Source organism: Apodemus sylvaticus, chromosome 7 (assembly GCF_947179515.1).
Source record: "Apodemus sylvaticus chromosome 7, mApoSyl1.1, whole genome shotgun sequence".
In the NCBI taxonomy this organism is placed as follows: Eukaryota; Metazoa; Chordata; class Mammalia; order Rodentia; family Muridae; genus Apodemus; species Apodemus sylvaticus.
In genome coordinates, this window is record NC_067478.1 from 78,315,814 (window position 1) to 78,327,981 (window position 12,168).

Genomic DNA, 12,168 nt, shown 5'->3' on the forward strand with positions numbered 1-12,168 from the left:
TCTAAACTATGATTTCCCCCCATCTTTACACTTTGGGTCCTATTTTAATAAAATCACAAAAACCAAAGCTCTACAGTCCCTTTAGTCACAGCACTCGGGAGGCAGAGAGAAGCAGGTGGACCTCTACTTACAAGGCCAGCCTGGTCTACAAAGCGGCAAGTTCCAGAACAACCAGGGCTACACAGAGAAACCCTGTCTCAAAAAACCCAAAAGAAAGAAAAGAAACAAAATCATGTCAAATCAATTACATCAAAGCAAAAGGACTCAGACCCAGACTCACCTCATCCTTTAACTGAGCTAAAAATAGAGGCAGAAGGTGTTCAATGGTGTTCTCTTTGCCCAAAACTGTAGATAATCCCATAATTACAGAAGCTAGAGCTGACTTGACATGTTGGTTGGTATCAGACACTAATTCCTAAAACAGAATAAAAATTAAAGACAACAAAAGCCTCCACACCCCTCCCAAGCAGCCCACAGCAACACCAGTCAGCAGACTGGCTGACCCAGCCTTCTGTAGTAACAGACTATGCGCCCACAAGTGTAACATGCACAAATCAACTATAAATATTTCCACAAATGCTATGTATTTGATTCATTTATGCCTCTTTCTTCTTTAGATGCCAAGAGCTTCATAGGTAGGGTAAACAAAATAAAATAAAGTCACACTCACCTTTATGTAGGGCAGGATTTGATTCATAATTACAGTCTCTCTACCTTCAGTGGGCAGGTTCTCACAAAGTTCTGAAACAGAAACAGAAAAATGCAATGCTGTCAAGGAGCTAAAGACAATTACCCAGATCTTTGCAACAGTCCAAGTTAAGTCAGTCTAAGCAAATAAAGTGTGGCGGGGCAAGAAGCACAGCCTGGAGGCCCTGTAGGTCTCAACGATGGGACAGGAGCTCTGTGTGACAGTGCCACCTCCACATGCTGGTGCTATCCATCTGCAGCATCTTATGAATTAAAACTAGGCCAAAGTTCCTAACACGAAAAATGCATCAGAGTGGGCGGAAACGTTGCTGCATGGACTCATTTTTCTCTGGTTTAAAATTTAGAGTCCTATTTTAGCAAAACACCAAACTAAACTATAGCGAACTAACAACACCAAAGTCAAAAAAAAGTCAAAGGACTCCATAGCCAGTCTCACCTCTTACTTTGTGGGCAGCGGCTGCTCGGACTTCAGCTTCACAGTCTCTAAGGAGGCTCTGGAAGGCGGGGATGAGGTCACTGAGTGCAATTTTAGGGCCCACTGCTTTCTGGAGCTAGAAAACAATTTCTACAAGTTTAATGTATACTAACAAAATAGTAAAAACAAAAAATAGTTCAATCATCCAAAGCGTGCCGAAAACGGAGAGATGAAGCTGGCTCTCTCATTTTTAACTCACAACCACTCAACAGAATTTGTAAGCTGTGTCTGATAGAAAATCTGTGGGGTAAATGCATTTGAGGTTTTTAATATTTGAAATGCCAATGCATTTTACCTCTGAAAATTTGTCAGCCACCATATATCGAACCCGCCAAGATTTATCTTCTGCTGCTTGCCGAAGTGTAGGCATCACCAAGGCTTCCAGGTCATCCTGAGACAGTAACTGGGCAATACTGACACAGGCTTCCACAGCGAGCAGGCGCACAGAGTCCTAAAGAGAAGAACATTCCGTTTGTCAAGCTGCTGAAACAGGGCCCACTGAGGACGGTCTGAGACTGCTGCCACAGGTACTACTACTTCAGAAAGCAGGGGAGAGGGCTGGAGAGATGGCTCAGTGGTTAAGAGTGCCAACGTGAGTTCAAAGCCCAGCAACCACATGATGGCTCTCAACCATCTGTAATGAGATCTGACGCCCTATTCTGGGGTGTCTGAAGACAGCTATAGTGTACTTACATATAATAAATAAAGAGATAAATAAATTTTTTTTAAAGAAAATGAAAGCAGGGGAGAGAAAAACCACTCTGCTGGCTAATTTGTCTGCGTGACATAAGCTAGAGTCATCTGTGAAGAGGGAGTCTCAAGTGACAAGATGCCTCCACAACATCCTCCACAAGCCTATGGGGCATCTTCTTAATTAATGATTTATGAGAGATGGGCAAGCCCATTGTGGACGGTGCTTTCCCTGGGCAGGTGGTTCTGGGTTCTATAAGAAAGCAGGGTAAGTAAGCCATGGGAGAAAGCCCACAGGGAGGGGAGCAGGCAGTCCTCACGGCCTCTGCACCAGCTCCTCCCAGGTTCCTGCCCTGTGTGAGTAAGCTCCTGTTCTAGATTCCTTCAGTGATGAACCACAACGCGGAAGCGGAAGCCAAACAAGCCCTTTTCTCCCCAACTTGCTTTTTGGTCAGTTGTTTCATCAAAGCAATAGCATCCCTAATTAAGACAACTACCATATATGATGGTGTGGCTTTATGTCTTCAAATGGCTGCACAACTCTCCTTTGCCTAGATTGACATGTGAGAACCACAAATGGCATTCTGTTTAAACTATCTTGACTATACCACCAAGATTTTATTAAGATAAAAAAAGGATATTCTAAATGCTATTTATTGCATATAAATAATGTGTGTGGGGGTCAGAAGACAACATCCTTGAGTCAGATTTCCCCTTCCATCTTTCCATGGGCTCTGAGCAGTGAAATCAAGCAAACACTTTACCCACATCTCATATAAAGATGAATTTAAGCCAGGCGGTGGTGGCGCACGCCTGTAATCCCAGCACTCTGGGAGGCAGAGGCAGGTAGATTTCTGAGTTCAAGGCCAGCCTGGTCTACTGAGTGAGTTCCAAGACAGTCTGGGCTATACAGAGAAACCCTGTCTCGAAAAAAACAAATCCAAAAAACAAAAGAAAACAAGATGAATTTTTTTAAAAAAGCTATATTTAACCCTAATTATAATAAGGAGTTGAAAAATTATCCTTGCAAAAGTACTTAACACATTTGAAGAATTTAAAGGACAAGGGAGAGCACCTTGAAATCTCTTTCCAGCTTATCAACTGACCATAGCAGCATGAGATGTGGCAGTAAGGGACAACACATAACTATGAGGGAGAGGGTGACAGCCGAATAACAAAGTCAGGCTCAAGTGCTGAAACTCAAACTGAGATAACCAAGCCCAGTCAACCTCAGCAGCGGGGACTTGGAAAGGCGGGGAGCTAACTTGCTTTCTGAATATAAAGCTGCTAAATGCCCAGTGGGACACTTGAGTGTCTTGGGTAAGTGGAAACACAATATCAAAGCTCAGTTAGACATCAGGAGTTTGACATCAGACTTAGGAAAATCAGCTAAAGAGAAACTTTAGACATACAATCCTATGAGCACCAAAGAAAAAAATGGGACAAGAAATTACTGTCTAAGTAATACAATAGGACACACATACACAAAAAGCACCCACATCACTTGCCTGGTTCCTATCAATATCACCTCTCTGGCCTTCTCTTTCTATTCTTATCCCTCCTACAAGTTTATTTTCATGCATAAGCCAGAATGACGTTTCAGAAATGTAAATTACGCACCACACCTCTTCTCCAGATCTACCTAGAGCCTCACTGAATCTAGAGTAGAAAATCAAAACTGCAAAGTCTTCCCTGGCTAATGGCCTGCTCCCACCCTTCCTTCTCCACTCCTGTCTTCACTGGGCTCTTTCAACTACCATGGTCCAATGCTGGTTTTTCTAGCCCATGTTCTCTCTTTAATGACAGCATTACGTCTCACCTCCTGTTGCTTCTTCAGAGTTCCACGACTACTAGCAGTCAGGGTTCTATTACATTACATTCATTTGTATAGCATCTATGCCTAATTTTTATGTTTGTTTTTCTCCATTAAGATATAAGTTCCATGAGAACAGGGCCCCTGTCTGCCTTTAGCACAGCACTTAACACTAGAACTGTGCCTTACATATGTAGGTACTTAATAAAATAAATGTTTCTGTCCATGAGTAAGCCATGAGCAGATCTTCTATAAGTAGCAGAGGGAGCACAGTGTATTTATATTTCTCAACAGAGCATTGACTATTTTCTGAGCACCAAATGTGCACAGTCAGCCCCCCCAGGACAGGGGTGACTTCCGTGCCCACTTCTTCCCATACTCGGGATGCTTCTGGACTATGGGAGCAGAGTTTTACAGGAACTATAGGACCCTCAAAGCCTAAAATATTTCCTTCATCAAAAAATCTGCAAACAGGAAGTATAGAAGACAAAAGAAAATGTGAAATTATGTCATGGGAAATATAACCAGCTAAATTCCAATAAGGATTCTATGCCTGCCTATTCCACACAAAGAAACCACCAATGTCCATGTGGTGTCTCCATATGCAGCAACATTACTGCCAATGTTCAAATTATAAAGCTTAGAAACGTGTGGCTGAAGCCTATGTGCACTCAACTAGCTAACTAGAGCCTTAACCAAGCCTCAAAAACTAGCTGGGCTCCCATCTCCTTGAGTATATGTGTCATGGGCTCTTAGGAGAACCTAATTCCATAATACATGTAGCCAGTGAAAACAGACTGCGAGATACAGCCAGTCGTGTCCGTGGTTCCCAAAATCAATGTATTCCAACTTGGATCACAAATATTTGGGACATATTTTCTAATCTATACTGAACACATACAAATATTTTCTTGTCACTATTCCTTAGAAAATGTAGTAAAACTATTTACAGATCATTCACACTAGTTTGTTTTGTTTTCATTTATCTACTGCGTTTATGTGAGAGTGTGGGTCATGTAGACCACAGCACCTCTATGGAGGTCAGGGATCAACCTTCGGGGTTCGGTTTTTTCCTTCCACCTGACTGAATCAGGGTTTCTCTTGTTTCTGCTGCTGCTGCCCTGTGCACCCCAGGCTAGATGGCCCATAAGTCTCAGGGTGATTCTCCTAGCTCTGCCTCCCACCTCACCATAGGAATGCTGGATCACAGATGAATACCACTACATCCAGTCATCTACATGGATTCTGGGTATCAGACACAGGTCCTTGGGCATGGGCAGCTATCACCCTTAAAGGTTAAACTTTCTCTCTAACCCTGGTTTACACTGAATTAGGCATTGCAGGTTATCTACAGGTGACTTAGATTAAGTACACAGGAGGATCTGTACAGCAGTGGTGATGCCACACCATTTTCCATGTGGGAATTGAACTCTAAGATAAGCTCTCTACAACCTTACAATCTTCCCCATCTTTGTACTTAGAAACAACTGAATTCAGTAAGTTAGGAGTCACCCGATTTTTATTATTTCTACACCAAGGAAACCCAGACCCTTGGATTTAAGATCGCTATTGTGTGCAGTGCAGCCATACTGTAGTGCAGAAATTAACAGTCAGAATTCCAGGAAATGCTCCATCTCCATATGTAATACAGCCCACAATTCTGCAAGACACCTGTCCCTGACGCAGCCCTGGCGTCCTAGTCATGGAACCCAAGTCATCTCCAGCTCTTCCTTTTAACAGCTACTAACACAAAGAAAAGTGGTTAAGAAAGAAACGCCAGATCAGAGCCGAGTATTAATGTTGCAAAATGACCCTACGTTAGCGTCAAAGGTCTCCAGTTACCTGTTCATCTGAAGCCAAATTCGTGAACAATGGAACAATTTCCGTTTTCACACTGTCTAATTCCAAAACTTTTGCAAATTCACCCAATTTGGAGGCAGCAGCACGTCGAACCATTGGTGTATCATCCGAGCAGAGAGAACGGAAGTGCCTGCAGCATAAAATAAGGTATTTCCTGTCAAACACACCAAGTAAGCACACACCAAGTGCAACAAGGAGCCTTTTAGAGTCTCTCTTTTATCAACATCAAGGACTAGGTTTCTTCCCACAGCGGTAAAGAAAGGACTGGAAAAACAGCTTAGTCAGAAAGTACTTGCCTCCCAGGCATGAAACCCACTCATCCTCCCCAGGACCCACTTACACAGCTGAGCACAGTGGGGGCAGGATGGGAGGCAGAGGCAGGCAGACCCCGAAAGCGTGCAGGCCAGGTAGGCTAGCCTATGAAGTGAATTCAAGGCTAATGAGAAACCTTGTCTCAAAGAAAAGAAGGTACCTGAGGATCAACACCAGAAGCTGCCACATGAAATACACACACACACACACACACACACCCCGCACGCACGCACACGCGCGTGCACGTGTGCACACACACAAACACACGAACAAAATAAGTCATCAGTATATGCAACTACATGGAAAAGTATCACCACCCCACTAGCCTTGTATGAAGCACTGTTGGAAACTGAGAACTGGGTAAACCCTGCTCTGTGAGTCCCGAATAATCCCAAACACTAAAAACTACTGTCTTACTGTCGAATTTCTGCCTTGACAGCATTGGAAGCTCTGGGGTAGCAAACGCTGAACAAACCACATGCAGATGTGCGAGATGTGAACCAATCCCCACTTGCCAAGCGCTTCACCAGAGGTACAAAATGAGCTTCAAGGGCAACGGGCGTGTGCTCCTGGGAGATCTGCCTCAGGGACTCCACAGCCTTGTCTCGAACGACAGTCTCCTCTACCGTAGCCAAACTTTCCAAAGGAGGCTGCAGAGATCAAAAAGGAAAACCAGAGATGACAACTTATCAAATCAGGTTAGACACGGATTGTCACCTTTTATGTGACTGAAGGGAAATGGTTCATGTAACCAGAATGTTAACTACATCATACCAAATGGTTACTTTCAGTTCACACAGTGATAACATATGGTGTGGCCAACCTGAAGACACGACTTCTGTAGAAAGGCCAAGATCGACTGTCCCAGATGGCAATTCCCAGATGGTGTCTACAAATGACACTGTAGAAGAGACGTGACACAGAGCCCCTACTATTTGGAGCTGGAGTTTAAATGCTAGGCAGCCACACTGAGACAGGAGTGTGCCATTTCCTTAGGAACAAGTCCAAAACTATGGCCAACCGTGGGTGCCACAACTGCATGCCCCTTGTCAGGCTCCAGAGCCTGTGCCCTTTCCTGCACCACCCGACCATTCTTGGAGGTGTACGCACTCCTGTCCAGAAGAGCTCAAGAGCACCATTTGTCCAACCAATAAAAAGCTGACTACAGACCCATTTTTTCTCTCTCCAAATATATTCAGAATCTTTCTGTGAGCGTAAGAATAGGAGTTTTAGATAGAACAATCAAAAAACGAAGGCAGAGACAGGCATGATCTTGCAGATCCAGAGACATAAAAGACAAGAGGTTCAAGGTCTGGCCCGGCAGTAACCTACTGTGACACAGCCTGGTGGACAGCGGAGACAGGCTGCTTCTCTGAACCTCTAGCTGCCTTTCTAAATTTATATTTGATCCCAGGTGATTCAGCATAAACTAAAGCTGTAAGATTAGAACAAAACTCCATGGCAGACTGACCAAGAAAGAGGATCAGGACTCCAAGAGAAGAAGTGTGTGGCCCAACAGGGTTCAGAAGAGTAGAGCTTTGTGCTTTCCTAGAGAGTGAATCAAAGGTCCACTGAAAAAACACAGCTTCTTATAGTCAGTCTTTCAGGATCTGTCCCCTGCCTACTGTGACATATTCTAGCACTACCACAGGATTGGCCAAACTCCAGGAAATGCCTTATGAGTTGTCCCTTCATTTGAACTCTGCCTGTTCTCTAGTGCCCTTTTCTGAGCCCCAATTACTGCGCCTGCTCACTAGCCCCAGGTTTTCACACTCTAGCAGCTTTGAACTCAAAAAGCTCCACAGCTGCACGCCTATGGAACTCATCGGTCCCATCCAGCAATACTGCTGTGCGGCAGCACTAAGGACCCAGAAGGAATGAGCACGAGGGATGCCTTGCTATAAAGGAGCCTGCATTCTATGGGGGAGGCATCAAATTAGAGCAGGGTGATGAACAGGGTAATGGGCAAGGGGGTGGTTGTGACAGGCAAAGCCTCTCAGATACAAAATGGAGTTGTCTGACTTACACAAACTCCACCATAGAAAACTCTAAATAGTATCTCTCTGGAGATAACACGTACAGTCAACGTCTTAAGGCAACAATGAGCTGGGCTTATAAGGAACAGAAAGACCAATGGGCATGGGATGAGTTATCAAGAGGAACATGTGTATACATAATGAGTTTTTCATTGCTGTGAACCCAAATAGCTAAGAGACAAAGGATTTATTCTGGTTCAGATTCAAGGATTCATTTCATTTTGCCTGGCCCCAGCCCCAGGAGCCTCAGAACAACATGGCAGCAATAAAGCCTGGCAGAAGGGTTCTCTGCCTTACTGCAAGGAAACAAAAGAGTCAAGGACAGAAGCCCCAAAACAATCCACCAAGCCAAGGACAAGTGTTTAGCACAGGAGGGCACTTGTACGATTGCTCTGGGATAGACCAAAGTCTACAAGACTAATAGCTTAGCCCTGAAGGGGGCAGAGGATTTAAGGAGGCCTTCTCCTGCTGGGCTGTAGCTCAGTGAAGAAACACTCACTGAGTACAAAGCACAAAGGCCCAGGCTTCAACCTCTAGTGCTACTAAAGTCAAAGCTATCTTCTAGGTTGGCCTTGTACAGCTAGATAGCTAGAGATGATTCAAAAAGGGGCATATTTGAGGGGGAAATGATAGCCCGTATATAAATCTGTTCATTTCTGCAAGCCTCCACTTACCTATCATCCATCTATGTCTGGAGTTCTACAGAACCATCAAGGTAGAGCTAGGAACCATGGGAGTCAGCGATTTAAACCCCTAAACAGACAGCCCTGACAGTCCAGCTGGTCAGTTTCTAGTCATCCTCTAAGGCCTAGTTCATCTGCATAGTGGTGCATACCTTTAATCTCAGCACTCTGGAGGCAGAGGCAGGAGGATCTCTATGAGTTCAAAGCTAGACTGTTCTATATAGACTTCCAAGTTAACCAAGGCAACATAACAAGACCTTGTCTCAAAAAAATACAAACAAAAGAAAAAGGGGAAACCAAATCAAGTTCTTTCCCTCTGTATCTCTGGACTAATAAGTCTACAGAGGCAGAAACGAGGTCTTATATTTGGCTGATAAGATCTGAGTCTTATTATTTTTAAAGTATCTACATTACTCACTCGACCACGTGATTAACATCTGCCCATAATAACTGCGTAAGAAACTGTGATGTGTCTGTAACCAGTTAATAAAGGCACTGTTGATCCTGAAAAGGTCCAGCAGCATAGACCATAGATAAGTACTCACCAGCAGACAGTGGGCAAAGTCAGGACCTCCCACCAAACCAGTGAAATTTCCCAGCTGCTCGGCAAGAGCTAACAGCACCTCATCTTCATCATAAATAGTATCTGAAAAGAACAACAGTTGGTTACCCCACAGGGGCAAGTGCCACTGAGCTGGCACTCACAAAGTTGTTGCAACTATAATCCTAAAAGCACTTTCAGTCCTCTAAATCAGAAGTCTTCCTGAATGTTTCACAGAATTATTAAGAAATTCATATCCTGGGGCTGGAGAGATGGCTCAGTGGTTAAAGGCACTGGCAGCTCTTCCAGAGAACCCAGGTTCAATGCCCAGCTCTCACATGGCAACTTACAACTGTCTATAACTCCAGTTCCAGGGGATTTGACACTTTCGCACAGACATACACCAATGCACATAAAATAAACCATTTAAAAAGAAATTCATATTTCACATCAATTACCTTCCCATTAGCTACACGGTTTATGTGTCTGGCTATATGTAGCGTTTCTATACACCTTGCAGAAAGCACCTGCTCAGTCTAGTACTTATCACTACTCTAGGTAAAAAAAAAAAAAAAAAAAAAAAAAGTTTGAAAGCCAATGGAAAATGGAGCATGTTTCTTTCAGGGGACACACACATACCTGTAAGGAAAGGCAGTAGTTCCGTTCGAGTCCTTTCTACCCCGAGTGCTAGAGCAATAGTTGATAACTTCTTAATACTGTTGAGACGGAGCTTTAAAAATAAAGTGGGAGGCAGAACAAAGCAAAGAGATGATTGCAATTCAAGTCAAGGAAGCAAATAGGTGAGAGATACCGGGGCACAGTATACGAGGATAAATAATCCTAGGAAAACTCAAGGACCGTTTAACACGTCATTAGCCAGAAACTATCCTAAGGGGAACACTGAAGGGCCGGGGAAGAAATGAATGAATGAAAACACGCGGACACAGAGAGATTCTGAAAAGAGAGAACTCTGGACGGAAAGAAGCAGGTGAAACGGTTAAGCACAACTCCTCCCTTTTCAGGGAAAAGTTCCATCACAACTGATGCACCACTCATCTAGGTTAATCAGCCGCGCCGCGCTTTCCACCCAACCAGCCCAGCTAGTTTGCTTGCCGACAGACACTCCGCAGCACTTCAAAGGGAACCCGAGCCCGGGGCAGCTCCTCTGCTCCCGACGGCCCCGCAACCCGCCGGTGCCCGTCCACCCGAGGCGCGAACTGGTTCCCCGCCCACTGCCGGGAGCAGATGGACGCCACCACCCCTGAGGGTCCGGGAAGAGCAGCGGGAGCTGAGACGGACCACCGCGGACCGGCCGCCCCACGCCTCCGTCCGGACCGGTCCTGGAGCCGAATACGACTCTGCCACCCCGCGGTCGCCCCCGCGGCTAAGCCGGCCTTCCCGCTTCCCTACCAAGTGCGCTTCCGCCCTCGCCTCGGCTCCGCAGCCCAGCCTAGTACCTGCACATCCTCATTGCGGAGCTCGTCGATTAAAACCGCGATCGGGTAGAGCGAATCGTCTCCATCTCCGCCCGCTGCCCCCGGACCGGCCCCTGGCCCTGCTGCGCCCGCCATGTTCTTCCTCCTCTGGCTGGTCGCCGCCGAAGGCCCCGCGCCCAAAGCACGCCCAGCACCCAGGCCACGCCCCGCGCCCAGGCCACGCCCCACACACAAGCAGGCGGGGCTAAATCCAATCTGCCTGATCCGGGGAGCTGAAGGAGTCAAGTTTTTTCCCTGCGCTTGGAGGCTCCGGCCTGACCCCCACTGCTGGAACTGGAGGTCTGAACTCCAGAAGAAGGGCGGGCTGAAAAAACCAATGGAACCCCTGCATCCTTTCCCCAGCCGAAAGAAACAAGGGCAGGGATTCATCGTCTGCTTGCTGTGCTCCTAAGAGGGACCTTAGTGATGGGTGCCGAGCCTCAGCAGAACTCAAAGACAGGCCAGGAGGAAGAAGCTTTAACACCTCACCCTTGGCTTCATGCTGGCCCTGAGCCACAGAGTCTCCGTCTTAATTTCCCCCTGGGCTACAAGCCTCCACACTACCCTCCCCCCAAACCCCCCTCCCACACACATACTCATCTTCCTCTGGCATGTTTGACTGGCATGGCTGACTCCTGCTCCTTAAGACAAATAATGAGGGCCGTGAGAGAAAATGAACAATGCTGTCCAAACTCCCCAGTCAATATTTTTTCCACGCAAGCTGTTCAAAACATGCTGCTCTCTTGTTTTTGTGTTTCTTTTCAGTGTGGTACTGGAATGGTGCCTTCTGTTGTATTGTCTTCTTTTTTTCCTTCTTTACCAAGAAGCACAACAACCTAGCATAACTGGGCCCAGTTTTATTCTCCCCAATTCAGTGCTGGTGGAAAACTGGCCTCCCTAGAGTGCCAGGAGTCCTCCCAAAGGACCCCAGGAGGAGGTGGTCCTGGGCATTTTCACACAGAACTTAAATGGAAATTTTTCCACTTGCCCTAGGAACAGCACAAAGTAACTCTCTCTTTTCAACTTAGACATAAGCAACTTAAGACTGGTTGCTCTGTCCAACTACCACAAGTTCTCAGTTGACACTATTCTGTGCCTTAAGGAAATTGTCATTAATAAATGCAACTTAGGAGGTAAGATATTTTTTTTTTCTTTTTAAAGCATGGGACTCCTACTTGGAAACAGGAGATGGGTAGCTTTTCATATTCAAAGCTTGAAAAGCAGCAGCCTTCCATTTGGGGGTTGTTTGTTTTGTTTTTGTTTTTTCAACTTCTGTCCACAAATGAATGCCTGAAGGCTCCCATTTTATTTTGATAACTTTTAGAATCACTTAAGGCATGGTCTGGACTGCTGGGGTGGCTATTTTTTTTTTTAATTACAAAAACTGTGCATGTGTGGCATGTACACAGCAGCCACTGAGCAAGTGTAGTCAGGGACAGCTGGCCGAGCCAGTTATCTGCTTCCACCAAGTGGCTTCCAGTAACTGAACTCAGGTTGTCAGGCCTGGTGACACCCGCCTTTATCGGCTGAACCATCTAACTGGCCCTGGGGGGCCACCCGCATCAGCCCTGCACA

General features: G+C 45.7%; 1 protein-coding gene across 3 annotated transcripts in view; it reads right to left on the bottom strand.

The window, feature by feature from the left end:
- The window catches only part of Ppp2r1b (protein phosphatase 2 scaffold subunit Abeta), a 33,758-nt gene extending 23,021 nt beyond the window's left edge, over positions 1 to 10,737 (bottom strand). Inside the window, exons 1-9 of one of the 3 annotated variants that reach the window (XM_052188361.1) lie at positions 10,576 to 10,737; positions 9,758 to 9,848; positions 9,123 to 9,223; positions 6,276 to 6,508; positions 5,529 to 5,676; positions 1,479 to 1,634; positions 1,145 to 1,259; positions 671 to 741; positions 281 to 415 (exon numbers count right to left, since the gene is read on the bottom strand). In XM_052188361.1, coding sequence (XP_052044321.1) covers positions 281 to 415; positions 671 to 741; positions 1,145 to 1,259; positions 1,479 to 1,634; positions 5,529 to 5,676; positions 6,276 to 6,508; positions 9,123 to 9,223; positions 9,758 to 9,848; positions 10,576 to 10,689 — 1,164 coding nt within the window. In that variant the 5' untranslated portion in view covers positions 10,690 to 10,737. The remainder of the gene's footprint in view (positions 1 to 280; positions 416 to 670; positions 742 to 1,144; positions 1,260 to 1,478; positions 1,635 to 5,528; positions 5,677 to 6,275; positions 6,509 to 9,122; positions 9,224 to 9,757; positions 9,849 to 10,575) is intronic. The other 2 variants (XM_052188362.1, XM_052188360.1) reach the window with 2 other exon arrangements.
- Positions 10,738 to 12,168: the final 1,431 nt, after the last annotated feature.